At 48.7% G+C, this 18,678-nt stretch overlaps 1 protein-coding gene across 1 annotated transcript; it reads right to left on the bottom strand.

Moving 5' to 3' along the window:
- Window positions 1–1,388: 1,388 nt before the first annotated feature.
- Window positions 1,389–15,850, bottom strand: cand1 (cullin-associated and neddylation-dissociated 1). Its single transcript, XM_015962540.3, has 26 exons — window positions 15,563–15,850; window positions 10,352–10,427; window positions 10,200–10,267; window positions 9,959–10,113; window positions 9,386–9,509; window positions 7,607–7,694; window positions 7,364–7,532; window positions 7,170–7,275; window positions 6,958–7,103; window positions 6,638–6,789; window positions 6,427–6,567; window positions 5,887–6,028; window positions 5,600–5,808; window positions 5,360–5,528; window positions 5,181–5,270; window positions 4,948–5,101; window positions 4,639–4,876; window positions 3,691–3,879; window positions 3,454–3,597; window positions 3,231–3,366; window positions 2,975–3,151; window positions 2,753–2,848; window positions 2,517–2,686; window positions 2,269–2,433; window positions 2,026–2,133; window positions 1,389–1,881 (listed from the first exon to the last, which is right to left on the bottom strand). Exons 1-26 carry the CDS (start codon window positions 15,628–15,630, stop codon window positions 1,657–1,659), a joined length of 3,705 nt encoding a protein of 1,234 aa, XP_015818026.1. The 5' UTR covers window positions 15,631–15,850; the 3' UTR covers window positions 1,389–1,656.
- Window positions 15,851–18,678: the final 2,828 nt, after the last annotated feature.

The following is an 18,678-nucleotide window of genomic DNA, read 5'->3' as shown; positions in this document are numbered from 1 at the left end:
GTCCAGCGTTAATCCAGAAGTTAAGTAACGAGATGTAAAATCTGCTGTTAGATCATCTGTACGTCTCTGCAGCAGAGGCCTGAAACCCAAACTGGTAGAGGAATTAACCCTCCCACTGTCCTAACGGGTGTGACCCCACGAGGAAAGATGGCCACTGAGCAGGACGGATGGTTTATCCCTTGAGGTCCATGAGGCAGGGGTGAGGAGTGAGCACCACCTCACCCCTGCCACATGGACCTCGAAGGGATAAACCATCAATCCTGCTCAGTGGTCAACTATCCTCGTGGGGTCACACCCGTTAGGACAGTGGGAGGGTTAAAACATCAGTCATCAGCAAACAGTTTGATATTGAATTTAAAAATGCGTCAGATTTCTGGTTATTTGGTACAAAATTAGTTTACAAAACCTGACTTTAATGTACTTTTGACAACAAGGAGAAGTAAGGGGGTCAAACCCGACCCAAATATTAAGAGAGGACATCTGAAATTTGTTTCACAATAAAAAGATATTTGTGTTTAAAAATGTACTAAAGCAACCCTTTAGTCCACTTTTGGAAACATATTTGTTAATTTCAGATTAATTTCTTACCGAGTCAAGTACGAACTCCGTTTGTCGTCTGGATCGAGTTTAACTCGGTGAAAGAGGTAAACGTAAAAGTCCGCGTGCAAACAAACAAGGCAGGCTGAGTATGAAGGCAGGCAGAAATGGACCTTTTAATTTTTATTGGCGATAAACAACAGCGGATTGTCCTGACCATACCGGACTGAACTGGATCAAAGCAGTCTGAGCCTGGTTTGACCACATCAGACGAAGCCAACAAGCAGGACACAGTAAAGTCAAACCACGGCCGGCAAAACTGAACTGGTTTGGACTGGTTTGAGGAAACCGAACGTACAGAACAGTCAGAACCTTGTTACTTTGTTTACTCCAGGATACCATAGCAACATCACCAGTGGTCCAGTCGGGTGTGGTCAGATGGGGCCTGGTCCGACACATCCTCGTCCCTTCATCCTCTCAAAGCTTAGAAGTCAAGGGCAGGTCAACTGAATCGGAGGAAACAGATGCTAATCGCTCCACAAACTTAAGCCCCGCCCATCATCCTCTCCCCATAGTTTCCTATTGGTTACCTAAATCATTCGCAAAAACAGCAACAAAAAAACCACCAACGAGCCCCTCTCCTGGTAACCACAGCCTCAGTCCTGAATGGCTGTTTGTCTAAATCTGATCCCCATTGGTCCATTTTGATAACGCGCTGTCAGTCACTCAGCAGCAGCCAATCAGGTTACAGTACCTGTGGAACTTTCTGGAATAATGAAAAAGAAACAGAATGACGCACAGGGAGATCGGCCAATCATCAGGTCTTGTACGAAGTTTCCAAACCTTTGATGGGAATTTTTTTTACGGGTTTTTATTTCTCAATCTTTGTTTCCGTCCCTTTCTGTGAGCCGTCCATCCGTCTTCGTGCTTTTCCCCCAAACTGCAGAAATCAGTGCAACGGATCATGGAACAATCGATCGCTAGGAGAGGGTGTGTCACTACAACGGTGTGTGTGTGTGTGTGTGTGTGTGTACGCTGTTATGGAAACATGCTGCGGGGTTGGCGCTCCAGCAGCGGGGTGGTGCCTTGTTGCATCACGGGGACTTGTTTTGTCTGTGTTTAACTGGTGTCCATTGACTCCATGTTGGCGGAGCTGGAGTCTCTCTGAATGGAGTCAAAGATGGCCGCCAGCTCCTGATTGGATGAGATCTGGGACTGAAACTCTGACATCAGCGGCGACTTTTCGGCCTCGGGGATTGTGAGCAGCGCGACGACTGCTCGCATCGCCGATCGCTTCAGCTCATCCTGCTTCTCAAACTCCTGTTTCACCGAGTTTGCCTTGACCTGCAGAGAGGAGACCGTTTCACATCGACAGGTTCACAGTTCACACGGCCGCACACCAACGGCTGCGTCAAAGTCAGACGAAGCCAAATCATCTCACGAAGCAAAGCTTTTCCTGCTCGGCAGTCCGACAGTGGCTTAGCGTACCTTGGTGGTGCAGGTGGCTCTCAGCGGCTCCACCAGTCTGTCCAGTCTCTGCAGGACGGCACTGGGACAAAGTGACGACAGTCTAGCCAGCATCAGGAAGGTCAGCATCTAACAACACGACAGCAGCAGAGAGCTCAAACATCTGGAAGCTAACGCTAAATCAGGACGGCAGAACTAAACCCTTAAACCCGTTCTAACTAATCAGACAGAACCCGCAGCAGAACTCTGGGAGGACAGTCGGACCTTGATGTCATAGTGGTCCTTCAGACCGTCCTCTACGTGGTTCAGGAAGGTGAAGATGTCCAGTCGGTCCAGGCAGCTGTCCAGCAGAGTGTACATGCACTCGAACGCGGCCTTCCTAAGGTCCAGCCCATCATCCACCGTGTGTTTGAAGGGACCCATCTCCACCTGCACACACCATCAGGAGCACAAGCCTGAGTCACCTGAGCCCCGCCCACCCGCTGAATCATGGGCCCTGCAGACAGACTCACCTCTCGGATCAGCTCCTTCCTCACTTTGGTCTCGTTGTAAAGCTGCAGCAGAACCGAGTCCAGCAGGTCTCTGATCAGACTGGGTTTATTGTGAGCAGCGGAGTTAAACGTTACCAAGGCAACACGGCGCACGTTCAGGTCCGGGTCCTCCAGCGTCTTAAGGAAATCACCTGAGGAACAACCACCAATCAGAAGGCACTCTACGGAGCGAGGAGTTTTCCTGCGGTGCGTGATACCTATGCAGTTCTTCAGCAGCGGGTCGATGGGCTGCGGCTGGTCAGAGATGGTGAACTTTACCGCCGTCACCACGGAGCTCCTGGCGTAAGACGAACCTGAAGAATAAACCAAAGGTAAGCCGTTTCCAACTCCTTCGCTGAGCTGAAACGGGGAGGCAGCGTGACCGGGTAGATGTGAAACGGCTCCTCTGGCTCCAGAATGAAGCTCTGCCCGTCACGTACCTGACAGCAGGTATCCTTTGAGCCGGGGCAGCAGCGTTTCGGGGTCGATCAGCGTCAGTTTGCCCAAACACTCGGCCACCACGTTCCTGGTTCCCTCCTCCTGACACTCGCAGTGTTTGAGCAGCAGAGACCAAACAGACTCCACGTAGGGCTTCAGGCCGGACACGGATGCCGAGCCTCCACACACACACACACACACACATTAAAATCAAAACACACTGACACGTGCACAGAGAGGTGAACCTGCTGCCCTTACTGATGATCTCTTTGAGCGAGTGCAGCAGCAGGTACTGCCTCTTGGAGGAGGAGATCTCCTGCAGGACGAAGGGAAGGTACTCTGGGAGGTTCCCCACTGCGATGCTGCCGAGGGCGTAGGAGGCTGCGGACTTCACCTGAAACACAAGCCCAAAGGCGCTGTCAACGACTCCAAACTGGAAAAGCAACTCGGGGCTTAGATGTGAAGGCAAGTGTGGGGCTACCTCTTCACTGGAGGAGGAGAAAGCATCCAGGATGACGGTCTTGAGCTCAGGCTGGCTGCTCAGGTCCACGTAGTGTCCCACCTCGCCCAGTGAGAGGAGAGCGAGAAGTCTGATGGAGTCTGTGGAGCGGCTGTTCTTCACATCCTGTCAAGAAGAGGAAACTATTTTATATTTCATCCTTGATGCCGTCGTTCTTTAGAGCTCTGGTCTTTAGTGGTTTGGGATCAGGTGACTCACCTGGATGAACTGTCCCACCACAGCAGGACCCTCGGTGGGACAGGCTCTGGTCAGAGCTGCGACACATTTAGCAATGGAGCAGTAAGCCTGTTTGTGAGGCAGAGCGGCGCTTTGGGAGTAAACCGGGCCCGTCAGCATCCTCAGCAGGTCCATGTAGCCCAAACCGGGAGTGTCTGTAGCCACCAGAGCCTGAACAGGAGGAGGCAACACCAGATCAGCCAGCGTGCTGTCATCGTTTTACACAACCACCAGATTTGTTGTCGTTTCAGAAAAAAAGACCGACTGAACCCAAAAGCAGAAAACAATGGGCTGCCCAGGATGTACGGTGAGCAGAGAGCTGCTGGGTTTTATTCGTCTTCAGTTCTGTATCATCTGCTTAGAACAAAAAGGACCAGGATCTCATCCCTGTGGTACACCATCACCCAGTTTTGATTAAGGTCCATGAAAGTGGTGAATTAAATTCAGGGTTAAATGTAGTTTTAGGTCAGGTTCAGTTCCTGACAAAACTGGTTCTAAAGGCTGTAAAGGTTCTGGGTCTAGGCCAGCAGAACACCAAACCCAGTAGGACCCAGTCCACTGGTGTTTCATTTCTTCAGTCACGCCAGGCTTAAAGCAAAGGTGGAACGTCACGTTTGGGCCCCACATGAACGGTTAGGGCGCTGCAACTCCTCACCTTAGAGTTCCACCTTCACAGAAACTCAAATATTTACTGAACTCCGTATTCTGGTGCTGTTCATCTATCACACAGTTTACCTGAAACACGATAAAACTGAACTATCAGGGTGTCTCCACCCACAGTTACAGGTAAACACACGGCAAGTCCGCCACGGGTCGTTACTCCCGTCAGTGAATTACGTCGGGACCTGAGCCGATATTGGATCAGATCAGCTCCATCACAGGTGTTTGGACCCCCGAACTGAGTCCAGTCCGAGTGTGGTGGGGCGGTACCTGGTAGAACTCCAGCATGGCGGCGAGCGCTCCTCCCTGCAGCAGCGGGGATCGAACCAGCGCGATGAGCTGCTGAAGGATGTTCCCTCCGCTCAGCTGGCCCAGCGAGGACGGGTGCGTCACCGCCAGCGTGGACAGGAAGCACAGCGCCATCTGAGACACGTGCATGTCGCTCTCTGAGATCAGAGGCGGCAGCTCAGCCAGGACGGCGTCCACCATGACAGGCGTCACTGCAGAGCTGAGGACCACAGATGAAGAGTGAGAGGGCAGAGCTGCCAGGTGGGCGGGGCTAACCGGTGTGATGGTTACCTGTAGTTTCTCAGCAGGATATCCAGAGCCGCCAGCGTGCAGAGCTTCAGAGCTCGTTGGTTCTTTCTGAGAAAGGAGGCGAGGATGGGAACGGCGTCGGGAAGAACTGGCCTGAGATCGATTTTTAACGGAGAGCCGGCGATCAGCGTCAGCGCTGCAAAGATCCAGACTGAACTTCATCACCAGCTCATCACAGTCTTACTCAAGAGGACAATGTGGGGGGCGGGGCTTACCTTTTACCGTAGTCAGCCGTGTGATCTCATTTTTGAGGCGTTCCAAAAAGATCAGCAGCGTTCCTGGAAGCTCGTTGGGCAGGCGGTCGCCTACATAACAAAATCCATCGGAAAGTTCAAACCCAACTCGAGTCTGACGGCAGGGGACATCACATCTAGGACATGTAGGTGGTGGTTACCTAGGTTGCAGATTATCTGTCCCATACAGGAAATTGCTCGCTCTTTGACCTCCTGGTCGATGTCGGCGGCCTTCAGGCGTCTGATCGTGCAGGTGAAGAGGTCATTGATGTAAGGGGAGGGGTCAAAGCTGTCTGAGCCCTCCGACTGGTTATCCAGAGGTCGGATCACCTGGAAGAGACCCGACAAACAAATAAGCATCAGCTGACAACCAGAGTGAGGGTTGCAGGTTCGACTCCCACCTTGACAAGCTGCTGGGTAACAAGCAGAGCCTCTGAGGTGATCTTGTAGAAGGGGTCTCCCATGCACGCCACCACGGGCGGGACAAGGGCGGGGACGTGGGCGTGGAAGGCATGGGCGGGGTGTGTGACCATGATGACGTGGAGGCAGGACAAGGCGTCGATTTTCAGGTTGGAGCTGCTGGACTTATCGTTCAGAGAGAAGATGATGCCTGAAACCAAACGTGATCCTTGATGAGGTCATCGACGACAACCCAGTAACCCGAGGAGGAGGCTCCATGTGGGATTACCTGGTATGAGTACAGGGATGTGCTGGGTCAGCGCTCCCGGGAGGACATTCACCAGCTCAGTCAACATGTTGAAGCAGCACTGGCGAGTTTTCACACTTTTCTCCTTCAGCTGCTTGTGGAGAGCCTTAACGATCATGGGCACCTGCAGAGGGCGAGTGACATCATCAACGACACTTCCTGTTTCACCTGTCTGCGGTCCCCACAACAGGATGAGAGCATTTCCTGTCACCGTGGGAACCGGTGACTGGACTACCACACATGAAAGGCGCAGCAGTGCCACCTCCAGGTCAGGAACGGCACTGCGGCCTTACGCACCGATTTTACCATCTGCGGTTCAGAACCCTTCCGGTTTAGTTCCAGCTGGTTTTACTGGGAACCGCCCATCTCCTATAACATTCCTGTCAGATGTTTTACTAAACCTGTGGAAACGTTGCTAAGCAAAAAGGAGAGCGAGCGTTTTTGTGGATTTGTGCTGGGAGACGTCCAGCTGGGTTCAACCTGTCCAGACTTGCAGAGTTTGGCGGGACGCCGCGCTCTCACCTGGCTCTGCAGCATCGTTAGCGGCGTTTCTCCCTGCTCCATGGCGTCCGGATCAGCAAGCCAGCTCTGAGCCGGTCGGGTCTGCTTCAGCAGGGACAGGTAGGCGTGGAAAACGTCCGCCTTCACGTTCTCCTCTCGCTCCTGCACACAGGCGTCAGAGCATCAGGTCACGGCGGAAGGAACCTGTAGGTGTTTGGGTGTCTGGCGGTACCTTGAAGCGGCAGACGAGTGCAGGAGAGACCGAGCGATAGAACTCGGGCAGCATCTCGTGACGAGTTGAAACGACCGCGTCGAGACACTTGGCCGCCGCCCTGCGAACCTTCCAGCTCATGTCGTCGTCGTCGCTGTACTCGTCGTCGCTGCCTGAAACGATTCAGTCCAACATGAGAACAACGCCCCCTCCTGCTTCAGATCGGCACATTTCGGTTTGAATGACCAGCTTCAGCTGGGGGCGTGGCTTTAGCCCCGAAGCAGGTAAAACAGAGGGTTCGGACCAGCAGAACCCCAAAGTGTCCGGTTCTGGTTCAGTACCCTGATAGTCTTCATCATTCTGCTCAGCATCCATGGCGTTGTCATCCTCATCCTCATCATCAAAGTTGTAGTTGGGGTCGTAGGTCAGGTAGCGCAGGCAGATGGAAATGATGGTGGGAACGTGGGGGTAGACCTCTTTTGGACACCTGCAAATAAAAAGTCTTAAAAAGGGGGCGGAGCTGTGAAGAAACGCGGCGGGGTGTGGCCTCTACCTCCTGACGAAGGATTCGAAGGCCTGGATGCAGTACTCCCGGAGCTCGTCGTCGTCCACGTTACAGAACTTCACCACCAGAGGGATGATCTTCTCCAGGTACTCTCCTGAGCAAACGGGGCCAAGGTTTCCATGTCAGCTAGTTTTAGCGTCAAGCAAACACCTTCTACCTGTCCTGTCCCGTCTCCGTCTCACCAATCCTGTGTCCCGCCTGTCTGCTGATGGCCGCCGTGCACTGGATGTACGTCCTGGTGGTGGACATGTTGTCGTTCCTCCCCAGCTCCGCCAGGAGGTGCTCGATCAGGTCGATGAAGACCAGATTCCCACAGGACATCACCAGGTGGCCCAGAGCCATGATGGTCCTCTAAAGAGCAGAAGACAGCGAATCAGAGGCACCGTCAAACTCAGCACAACCTAAAGGTTAAAGGTCAAGCGCACCTTTCTGACGGCCAGTCTGGGGGAGGTGAGCTGGGGGAGCAAACAGCTGAGGATGGAGGGATGGAAGTTCACCAGCAGGCCGCCTTGTCTGAACAGATACAGAGAGAGCATCTGAAGGCTCAGGAGCCGTCTGCAGCTGTTCTGGACTCATCAGCTGATCAGAGAATATTCAGCCTTCTCACAATAATCTGGTTGTCTGAGGTTGTGAACGTGTGGTTTTCACCAGCTGTGAGCCACAGTCATCACAGCTGTAACAGATAAAGGCTGAAACATCTGGACTAGCCTGGGATGAGTCTGTCTCGGGTCAGCTTCACCTTTTAGACCCGGTCAGCGACTTAAATAAACTTCAACACCAGATTTTAGATTTTCAGCTGTAAACGAGAATCTGCTTCTCGTCACGCTAACGGAGGGATAAAAGTTATTATTCTAGGACAAACAGAAATAAACTCAAATCATAAACAATCCAGAAGCTATTTATATCAAAGAACCTCAAAAGATTTTAGGTTTTTTTTCTCCCCTAAAAAAAACTTGAGCAGAAGCAGAATAGGGTTGTCACGGTAACCGGTGTAGCGGTAAACCCCGGTAGAAAAGGTTGACAATAATAATAACCGTCTTGTTTTTAAAAACTAGATTATCTCGGTGGGTTACCGTGGCTGCGGTGTAGGCGCGGTGACCCTTACCAGCCACCGTATCATCTGCTGAAGTTGCCGGCGGCACATGCGCACTTTGTTGTTTACAACCAAAACTTTCTTGAAGCTAAAGCTGAAATAATGGCCAAAGGAGGAGACGGCAGCACTCGGGACATTTATTATCCCTCAAAGAAGACAAAGTGGGAAGTACGGGCATCTTTTGGATATCTGAAGAATGCCGAGGGACAGCTGATAGAAGACGGCTATCCTGTTTGCAGCACGTGCAGAAAAAGTGTCTGTGAAAGGCAGCAACGCTTCAAATCTCATGACACATCTGCGTGACCATCACCCACAACTCTACAGTCAACGCAAGGCAAGCTAACGTTAGCGCTTTAGCTAAAATGCGTGATCCGAGGATTTGGTTTGAGGGAGAATGCAACGAGTCGCTATATAAAGCAGCCGCAGCGCCGCTACCTGCATATAAACCGTGTCGCGGACACCGCCATGTTGAAATGACGCTATGCATTACGGGACTCCCAGGGGCAGATAAGAGTTGGTCTCTCTCCGAGAATAATTATGAATTTAACAACGATTACTCCCTGATGACATTTTCCCACATCTGCAAAGCTCACTGGAAGGACACAAACCGAGGACGATATTTTCCTGATATAGGGTTTATTACTCAAGTAAGGGTAAAAAAGTATCTGATTAGAAGTATACTTGAGTACTGAGTATCATCTGATCTAATATTTTTAAATGATGACATCAAACAGACAAAAAATAAGAAGTTATTGGCAAATATTGGTATTTTAAAGAGTAAAGGGAAAAAATGTAAACAAATAAACAACATAATTACAAAATAACACATTTTAGGCAAAATTTAGACACAAACTGAGGACAATATTTTCCTGATATACAGGGTTTATGTAGTTGTCTGAAAATGTAACACGTTTAAAAAAATCCCGCGATAATACAGAAAACCGTGATAATGTTGGTCACAATAACCGTGAGGTTAAATTTTCACACTGTGACAACCCTAAAGCAGAACCAGAGCGGAGGAGACGAGGTCCCGTCAGAAACGTTTCACCTCGTTTTATATTCAGTTAACAACTCATCATCCCATCAGGTCACCTGACACGTGCTTACAGACCTGCAGAGCATGTCGGCCATGATGTCCAGGGCCTCCAGCTGCACAGACACGTCTTCTTGTTTGGCGATGGCGCTCGTCAACCGACCGGTTATCTTCTTACAAACGCTAGCCGCTAAAGCAGAGCCTAGAGAGAGAGAGAGAGGGTGAGTGGGTGAGTGGGTGAACGGGTAAGAGTGAGCGAGTATGAGAGTGAATGAGTGAGTGAGTGAGTAAGAGTGAGCGAGTGTGTGAAGAAGTGAGTGAGTGAGTAAGAGTGAGCGAGTGTGTGAAGAAGTGAATGAGTGAGTAAGAGTGAGCGAGTATGAGTGTGAGTGAGTAAGTGAGAGAGTGAGCGAGTTGTGTGTGAGTGAGTGAATGGGTAAGAGTGTGTGAGTATGAATGTGGATGAGTGAGTGAGTGAGTAAGAGTTAGCAAGTTGCGTGAGTGTGTGAAGAAGTGAGTGAGTGAGTAAGAGTGAGCGAGTGTGAGTGTGAATGAGTGAGTGTGTGAATTAGTGAGTGTGAATGAGTGAGTGAGTGTAAGCGAGCGAGCAAGCATGAGAGTGAGCGAGTGTGTGTGTGTGTGTGTGTTTACCGCTGGAGGCGGGCGGTAACTCTCCGATTACGGTTTTGAGTCCGATGGAGGAGATGTCCCGGAGCTGCTCTTTGTCCGACAGCATGTTGGTACACAGCGTGTCCACGATGGTCTCCACCTGGTACTCCTTCACTTTACTGACCAGAGGGCCCAGGCTGATAAAACAAACGCACCCACATTTATCCACACCAGCAAACAGCTGGGCAGATTACTTCAAGAACAATATATATAGTTCCTTTACCATTTAACCGCCAGGTTCTGAACTTCTCCATTTTTGTCTTCCAACAGTTTGAGGATCATCCTCACCACCTGTCATTCATTCATTCATTCATTCATTCATTCGGTCAGTTCTGGATCTGAATCAACAAACTGAGCTGCTTAGAGCCAACCCACCTTTCTCTCACTGTCGTCGTCCAGTTTGATGGAATCTTTCTGTAACTCTGTCATCAGGTCGTTGGTGGCCATGAACCTAAAACACACAAAAACTCTTCATCTACAACAGATCCATCCATCCATCCATCCAACCATCCATCCAACCATCCATCCATCTTCTTCCTCCTATCCAGAGTCAGGCCGCGGGGGCAGCAGCCCAGGCTGAGAGGCCCAGACTTCCCTCTCCACGGACACTTGGGCCAGCTCCTCCGGGGGAATCCCAAGGCGTTCCCTGGCCAGGTGAGAGACGTTAGCCCCATTCCCATCTGTACCGGGTCGGCCCGGGCCGGGTAGCGTAGGTTGTTTACATATCTGGGTGGCCTGGAATTTTCCCGGGCCAACCAAGGCTCATTCTCGGCCCTCTTCCCGAGGGGTACTGCTTCAGGCCGACCAGGGCCAACACACCCACTGCTGACAAGAAATTCACACCTTCCATTAGAGCAAGCCTCTGATTGGTGGGTAGAGTCAGCCCATTCACACCTTCCATTAGAGCAAGCCTCTGATTGGTGGGTAGAATCAGCCCACATGGGCTTAAGACAAGGATGTGTGGAAACAACCGGGCCAGACTGGGGCCGACTGGGGCTACCCGGCCCGGGCCGACCCGGTACAGATGGGAATGGCCCAATAGTCCCTCCACCGTGTCCTGGGTCTACCTTTAGGTCTCCTCCCAGTTGGACAGATAATTCATTCATTCATTAAACGATGAATGACCTGCTCTCGTGAAGCGCCTTTCTGAGTCAGAGCACTCCAAAGCTCTTTACACTACAGTGAATCATTCATCCATTCACACTGGTGGCTCCAATGTAGCCACAGAGGCCCCGGGGCACTGACTGAGGTGAGGTGTAGCACCACCAGCAGGTACAGAGGGTTAAGTGCCTTGCCCAAAGACAGTAGCAGAATTGCCTGGAAGGAGCTGGGACTTCGATTACCGGACCACCAGCTCTACTGCCTGATCTGCTGCCTAGTAACACACGCTGAACGGATAAACAGATTTTTTGGTTGGATTAACGAAAAGATTTTCATTTCGGCTCCAAACAAAAAAAGCTAAGTTTCTTCTTCTGAATGACATCACTTCCTCTCTTTGGGACCAAGAACTCCCGTTTATCCTCGAAGGCAAAAGCAGGGAAAGGTGGCAGAATGAGGGCAGAACACACAGGAGGAAAAATACTCCTGTAGTTTTTATAGCGAAGCGTGTAAAAACTAATTCACAGTTCATTCATTCATATTAACCGTCGCCTGTTGAAGGTGCAGTGTTTCCCCTACATAGGCTCAGGCTGCGCCACGGCTGTAAAACCAACACCCCACCCCCAGGATCTCATGGCCGATGCATGGCACCAAAACCTTCCATGCGCCATTACCCCGTGCCCTGCTGTCATGGCAGCAAACATGCTGTAAGCTAATGTAAAGCATGCAGCTGAAACAGGAAAATGCACGAATGAAGCCAAAAATGGGCTTGTTTGTTTTTTTCATGAGTAAATAATGTCACATGGTAAAAAGCTCCAAAAATGGAATTTTCCATAATAAGGCTCCTTTAAAGGAAGCTGAATTATGAAGTAGAACCAAACCTCCGGATCCATCGTCTACTGATGGATGAGTCACAACCGTTTGATCAGTTTGAGCTCTGAGCAGCAATCTGTCCCCTTCTGGAACATCCTCCTATGTGAAACCCAACAAAAGATTCCTACATCCCAGAGGAGCATACTGATCAGGGGTCAGGACCTGCCTCGCTGGAGCCGGAGATTACAGGTCACAGATAAACGCGACTCAGTGCATATTTAAGTTTTTGGCTCCAGACGCATTTGAGGGATTTCTTAAGATAAAGAAACCTTTCCAAGTCGTTCTGGGAGGTTTCATTCACGTCTACAGGAACTGCTTTGGCTCCAAATCCTTTAATACCAAATGAGATGTGCTGACAGCGAGTTCAATCCAATAATCACGTTTCCCTCAGAAGCACTTCCTGCCAACATGACAACTCATTTGCATATCTTTGACGCTTCACAGCTTTGCTCTAAGAAAGTCTGTCGTGAGCACTCCAGCGGCGACACGTCACCTAAAGGAGAAGCTTCCTCTCCTGGAGGGCATCAGCTGATCCTCGGGATGAAAGCGCTCCCATAAAAACCAAAAAGACTGCTGCCTGCCGGCAGGTGTGGTACCTGAACAACGGCGGTGAGGATTGAAGAAGCTGACCATCATCATCTTGAGTTTTACGTCTAATTCTTCTGCTCAAACGTAAACAACTTTTAATGTTTTTATGCACTTATAACCAAATCAGATAAATAAAGACACCACAGCTAAATTATCTAAACTCCACTGGGACTGTGGTCCTCTCAGAAAGGCTCTGGTCCCCCTCGCTGGGCTCGTTTGGACCCACGTAGAACCAAGACCAGTATTTAGTATCGGTACAAGCAGCGAGGCACCGCAGTGCAAATGTTGGGCGAGGAACTTTGTAGCCTCGCGTTGACGCAGGCAGGAAGCAGTGTAACCCTAACCGCTGTTCACACACTTGCTGCAGCGTTGCTCCTAGTACTGGAGTGTTCCACTAGGGGGCACAGTAGAGAACTCAAGAGCGTTTATGGGGTTGGAGGAGGGAGATGAAAGAAAGTAAATCAATGTTTTATCAGTTTCATTTGACACGCTTTCCGGTATCCAGCACATGTAATCGTGTGCGAAAAAAGTGTATAAATAAAAACGACTGAAGTGTGTTAATAAGGACATAGCTGGTGAGCCGTGTTGATGCATGTTCACGCATGTGCCGTGAGCGGTTCTGGTACTTTTTGGGTCGCAGTGCCGCTTTAACAGTCCGATACCCTCACGAGGGACGAGTTAAATATGCAATATGCCAGAAATGTGTCTGAGTGTACGACTGCTGACCGGTAGGTACCTGGTCATGTGGTGTTAATCGCCTCTCGTAGCCTCCTGTATACTACACGATGCTCAGCACAAAACTCGCCCCGACCTTCTAGATTCTCGTACGAGGGGAAAACCGGCTCACAAAAGTGAAAAAGTCATACACTGTACGCCTAGCTTTAGCCAATCAGAGGAGAGATGCCTAAATATCAGGAAATAGGACTCCAAATCCTGCCATCAGAAGCTCAGCTCAGATGTGGCTCACTTCTAGTTCCTGAAACAGGCGCACTAGAGCTTTGTTTCCTCAAGAGTACAACTTACAAGGCATTCATTCCTACTAGAGACCACTGAAAATGTATTACGCGAGTGAAACTTTAAACTAAATCTTCACTTCTATCTTTGTATTCCATCATCATGCTAGCAACACACTGCATGTGCTGCAGAAAGGCGGAAGAGGAGGAGCACCTACGTCAGCATTTAACGCGTTTTTTACGTGCTTTGTCCATTTTCACCTTTTAATTTGATGATGTCAACATTTCCTGCTTTGATCCGCTCACAGGCTGTGGGACTCCAGATCAGAGCCGCTCATGTGTGGCTCATGATCCGATGTTGTCTCCTGATGAGGACTCGTAACCTCGGAGGTTGATGGTTCTGTGCCAGAGCTCCTGCTGGGTTCCAGACTGCTCAACTTGACAAAAACATTACAATCATACCTTTCCTTTACTCTCCTAAACCATGTGTCCGTTCATAACCCTAATCTGCATGATTGGCTATGATCCAGCCAATCAGAGTGGAGGCCCCTCCCATCACTCCCTCTGATTGGTTTAGACCATCATATAGTCTAACGCAGGGGTATTCGACTCCGCTCCTGGAGGTCTGGTATCCAGCACATTTTAGTGGTTTTTCTGATTCAATACACTTGAGTTACCTGTGCAGCAGCTCATCAGGCTCTGCGGGAGCCGGTTAATCACCTGCTGATTGAAATCAGGTTTTTTGAGTTAAAACTAAAATGTGCTGGACCTCCAGGCCCAGAACTGAATACCCCTGGTCTAACACGCGTCTCACTGGGAGACTTTCAGCATTAAGGCTCATTTCTAATTCTTCGTCAGCTCGAGTGTGGAGTTGCATACGCATCGACGGAGATGTTTTTCAATCTGTTCTGTGTTCGCCACTAAATATCTTCAGCTCTCATTATTTTTTGAGGGGGCGATGGGGGTGCTGTTGACTAATTTAAAGGAAGCAGCGTCCTGACCAATCACAAGCTTGAAATCTCTGACAATTTCAACAGATAGCTGAAAAGTTGGTCACGGCTCCAGCCTCTGCGAGCCTGTCGGAGAGCCCTCACGCTGATGCATCATGACGTTGAGTGTCTCTGAAGCCACGCAGACATACGAGTACAAGTCAGGCTTCTTTAGGACGAGTCACACCTGTGCAGCCTCAGGTTTTCTCAGGTCCATCTGTGACTAAACTGGTCACATGTTTAGGGGAGTACGACTGAACCATCATTTACGATCATCATCAGTACAGTTCACACATCTGAACCATCACTTCCGCCCGTTGCTATGTAACGTGATCATCTACCCAGAATGCATCGCGCACGACAGAATTGCTGGATAATGTAGTTCAAAACGTACTGTGCCATAAACACTGGTGATTCTTTCCTAATTAGTAACTGACTGTGTGTGTTTGTACCGAAGGTTCTGTTGTAGAAGGCAAACAAATCATAGTAAAGCGCGCGATGTTGATTAGTCACCGAGAAGTTTATAAACAGAGCGGAAGAAACCAATTAGAGCTCCTTCTGAGCTACATTCATGTGAACAAACGTCCATCCTGATGAGCTGAAGATCATCCAGACAGTCACATCTGCACCACCTAAACACGAACCCCATCAGCTGACACCTGCCTGCCCTCACCTGGTCACTTTACCTCGGTAAACATCCTCCAGTGCGCCGCTAACAGCACGCTTCGCTGCGGCTGCTACCCAGCTACAAGCAGGTTAGCCGCTAACAAGCGACCGTTTCCGTGCAACTCAGGTGTCAGATCATCACCATGTGCAGCAGGTTTTCTCTATAACTAGCAGGTTATCCCTCTAACCAGCTGCTAATGCCGTATAAACCCGCTGTCGGGCCGACCCGAACCTCAGCAGACCGCTAACCAGCAGGTTAGCGTTGTTTCGCTAGCAGCACGCTAGCCTGAGGCCTTCCTGACAGATGCCTGAAATCCGCACAAAAACAGCGCGTCTGACTAAATCTAATTATTAAAGAAACGCTTTGAGTTTGTTTTAATAAGCAACATGTAAAGCTACCCGTCTGGAGTTAGATTTACCTGAAATCTTTGTCACTGGAGGTCATTTTCTCCAGCAGGTTGGAGATGTGGTACGAGGCGCTCGCCATGTTGGTGCCGTTAGCCTCCTGTTAGCTGACTGAGCCCGGCTGGGCGTCTCAAATGCGGCTGGTTTTGGGTGAAAGGGTGTGTTTCTGCCTCTTCTGCTGCCGTAGCCGCCGTTATCTCCCTCTACAGCCGCTGTGGCATCCCGGGGCGCGGACTTTAGTTTGAATGGGGCTCCGGTTCTCTGCAGAGGGGCGGAGTGAGCGGGACTGGACGCTGCGGGGTTTGAGGTCACTGTTCCCTCATACCGGAGATCCACCCGGTAGAGCCAGCTTCGCCTTTGCGCACAAGTTTAAAAACACCCCAACCAGGATTACTAGTTACAGTTAACCTCATAAGTGAAAAAGAGACGGAAAAGCACCGACTTGAGAGGAATATTCTCCAGACCACCTGTCAGAAGGCGCCACAGATTACCGTAATCAGATTGTATTAATAAATTAATAAACCCGGATAATCCAGGCTCAGGCTGATTCTGTTGGGTCATTCACAAAAAAAATCACTATTACATTATTAAACACAAGGTGTACAGTCACGAATATGTACTTACTGAACATTTTTATGAGTAAAACATTCTAAATGCGTGTTAATCTGATTAAATAATTATGTGATTCATCTTTCCCCATCAGCCCTGGCATAGAGCTAAGTTTTTCTGTGCCTTTATTGAGTTTTTGTGGAATCCCTTCACTACTTTAAAGGAGCAATATGTAACAAATTTACAATGAAATCATCACAAAACAGTCTAATGTCTCATTCATGTTGGAAGGAAGGTTACATTTAAAACAGATTTTTTTCTCCTTCTTTTGTGTGTTCTTGCTGTGTTTAGTTTCAAATTCCATCTTTCAGTTCTTTTTACAACTGCTGCCCGCGGATAAACGAAGGAAATGACGCCACCATCGGTGCCAGCCTGATGATGTTTGCAGCCGCAAACGAAACGTTGGAGGTAAATAAACCTTTTCTGTGTTTTAAAAAGAACTGAAAGATGGAGGTTATTTTCTCAGCCGGCGGGGGTTATCGGTTTATCTCCTTTCAAACATCTAAAGAGGGATGTATTTGTAGTTTACTATACATGAGCCTGGAGTTGCTGGGTCTGCACCGAGCTAACGCTGCAAAAACTACTGACTTTTTGTAATAAACGTCACACACAGGTTTCTGAATAGCTGATCTGAAGCCTGGTGGCAGTTCCCACCACTGCCATCTTGGCTTTGACCCACGTCTTGCATGAAAATACAAAAATGGAGCTGAGAGTGCACTTCAAGGGAAGTAGTAGCTCAGGAGGTTGAGGACTGGTTGCAGGTTCTGTCCTGGACCCGGACAGAGGTCTCTGCTGTTGTGTCCTTGGGCAAGACATTTAAAGAGTAACTAAACCCCCCAAAAATAGTTTTGCTAATTAACTGTATAATTGTGTCTTTACAAATGCAATCTTTCTGTTTCTGTGCATTTTTTGACATGCTTGTGTAAACTTGACTAGATCTAGAATCTAGGTCTAAAAATGTCTTAGTGCTGCCCCCTGTGGCAGAACTGTGGCTACTGCATTTTAAACTTGTCACTGACTGGGTCTAGTACAGTTTCACATCATCGGTACAGTCTCCTCCCGCTCCCCCTCCCCATCCCTCCCGAAACGGAAAATCCTCACACTTGGCCATGCCACTCAGTGCCTCCTGACAACGACCACTTTCATAGCATTTTTCAAATCTTGACTAGGGGTGGAGTTACGTTTTCTGATGGTGTGCAGTCCCTCTTTAACCCCCCTTGCTTGTGCCCGGCTTCTGACCAAGTCCATCCACATCACCCCGCTTCTCCTCCAGCTTCACTGGCTGCCAGTCAACTTCAGGGTTCATTTCAAGATCCTGGTTCTGGTCTATAGGGCCTTACACGGACAAGCACCATCTTACATTGGTGATCTTCTCAGTCCCTACCAGTGTTGGGAATGTTACTTTAAAAAAGTAATTAGTTATAGTTACCGATTACTTTGTCAAAAAAGTAACTCAGTTACTTACTGAGTTATGAGATTATAAAAGTAACTAATTACCAAGAAAAACAACTACTTAGTTACTTTTTTCATTAAAGAATGCAAGAAAAATGGGTTCCCCTCTTAATTAAACTTAATCTACTATAAATGACTACAATAGTGAAATATAAATGACTAATGACTGGGACAAAATAAAATGTATGTCCAAATGTTTTTATAAACCTGAATAATTTAAATAAATAAGCACTTAACAGGAGGAACTACTAACAGGAACATTACACTAATCAAGACTATTAAAAGGTCACTGTGTGATATTTAACAAGACCCCAATCAGCTAAAATTTTAAATTATAAATGGAAACACCTGTAAAGGTTTACAAGCCTTTAAATGGTCTCTCAGTCTAGTTAAATTACAGAAATGAATGTAATTTTGCACAGTATTTTAATTTTTCCAGCTTCACATTATTGTGTGTTTTTAGCAGCATTTCTGTTGCTGGTAATCTAGTAAAGGTTGAATAAATAAATAAAATCCTTTAAATGACACTAGAAGAGGCACAAGCCTGATGGAGGACTTACATTTACTAACTTGGGTCAGACCCAACCACAGAAGAGCTGAAGCTGGGTGGTAAACACACACAGGTAGTTCTAATAACACCTGAGCTCCATGACGTCTGAGACTGATGCATCAGTGTTACAGCGGGACTAAAGACATGATCAGAAACAGGTTACAGCTGGATGATCTAGGAAGGTAGAAGATCAGGACGTCTGAGCGGTGAACAGGTGAGCGGACCTTCGGGACATCCCGCTGTCACGCTAAGAAGGGCACGGCTGCAGACCCACACCTGCAGCCATAGATATTCATCATGTCTTCCTTGTTCTTCACGGCCGTGATGCACTTGGATGAAAACATCTACCTCTTTAGCTCCTGATCAGCTGATGACAGCTTCAACACACCGCGCTGCTTAACGCACGCATTTTCTTTTGATGAAAGAAGACTGTAATTAATTAGTTTGCTCGTTACTGAAAAAATAATTTTTTTTAGAAACACGGTTATTTTAAACGCCGTTATTCCCATCACTGGTCCC

Source organism: Nothobranchius furzeri, chromosome 1 (genome assembly GCF_043380555.1).
Source record: "Nothobranchius furzeri strain GRZ-AD chromosome 1, NfurGRZ-RIMD1, whole genome shotgun sequence".
Taxonomy (NCBI): Eukaryota; Metazoa; Chordata; class Actinopteri; order Cyprinodontiformes; family Nothobranchiidae; genus Nothobranchius; species Nothobranchius furzeri.
Note: the sequence above shows the minus strand (reverse complement) of the source record. Positions and strands in the feature narration are given on the sequence as shown.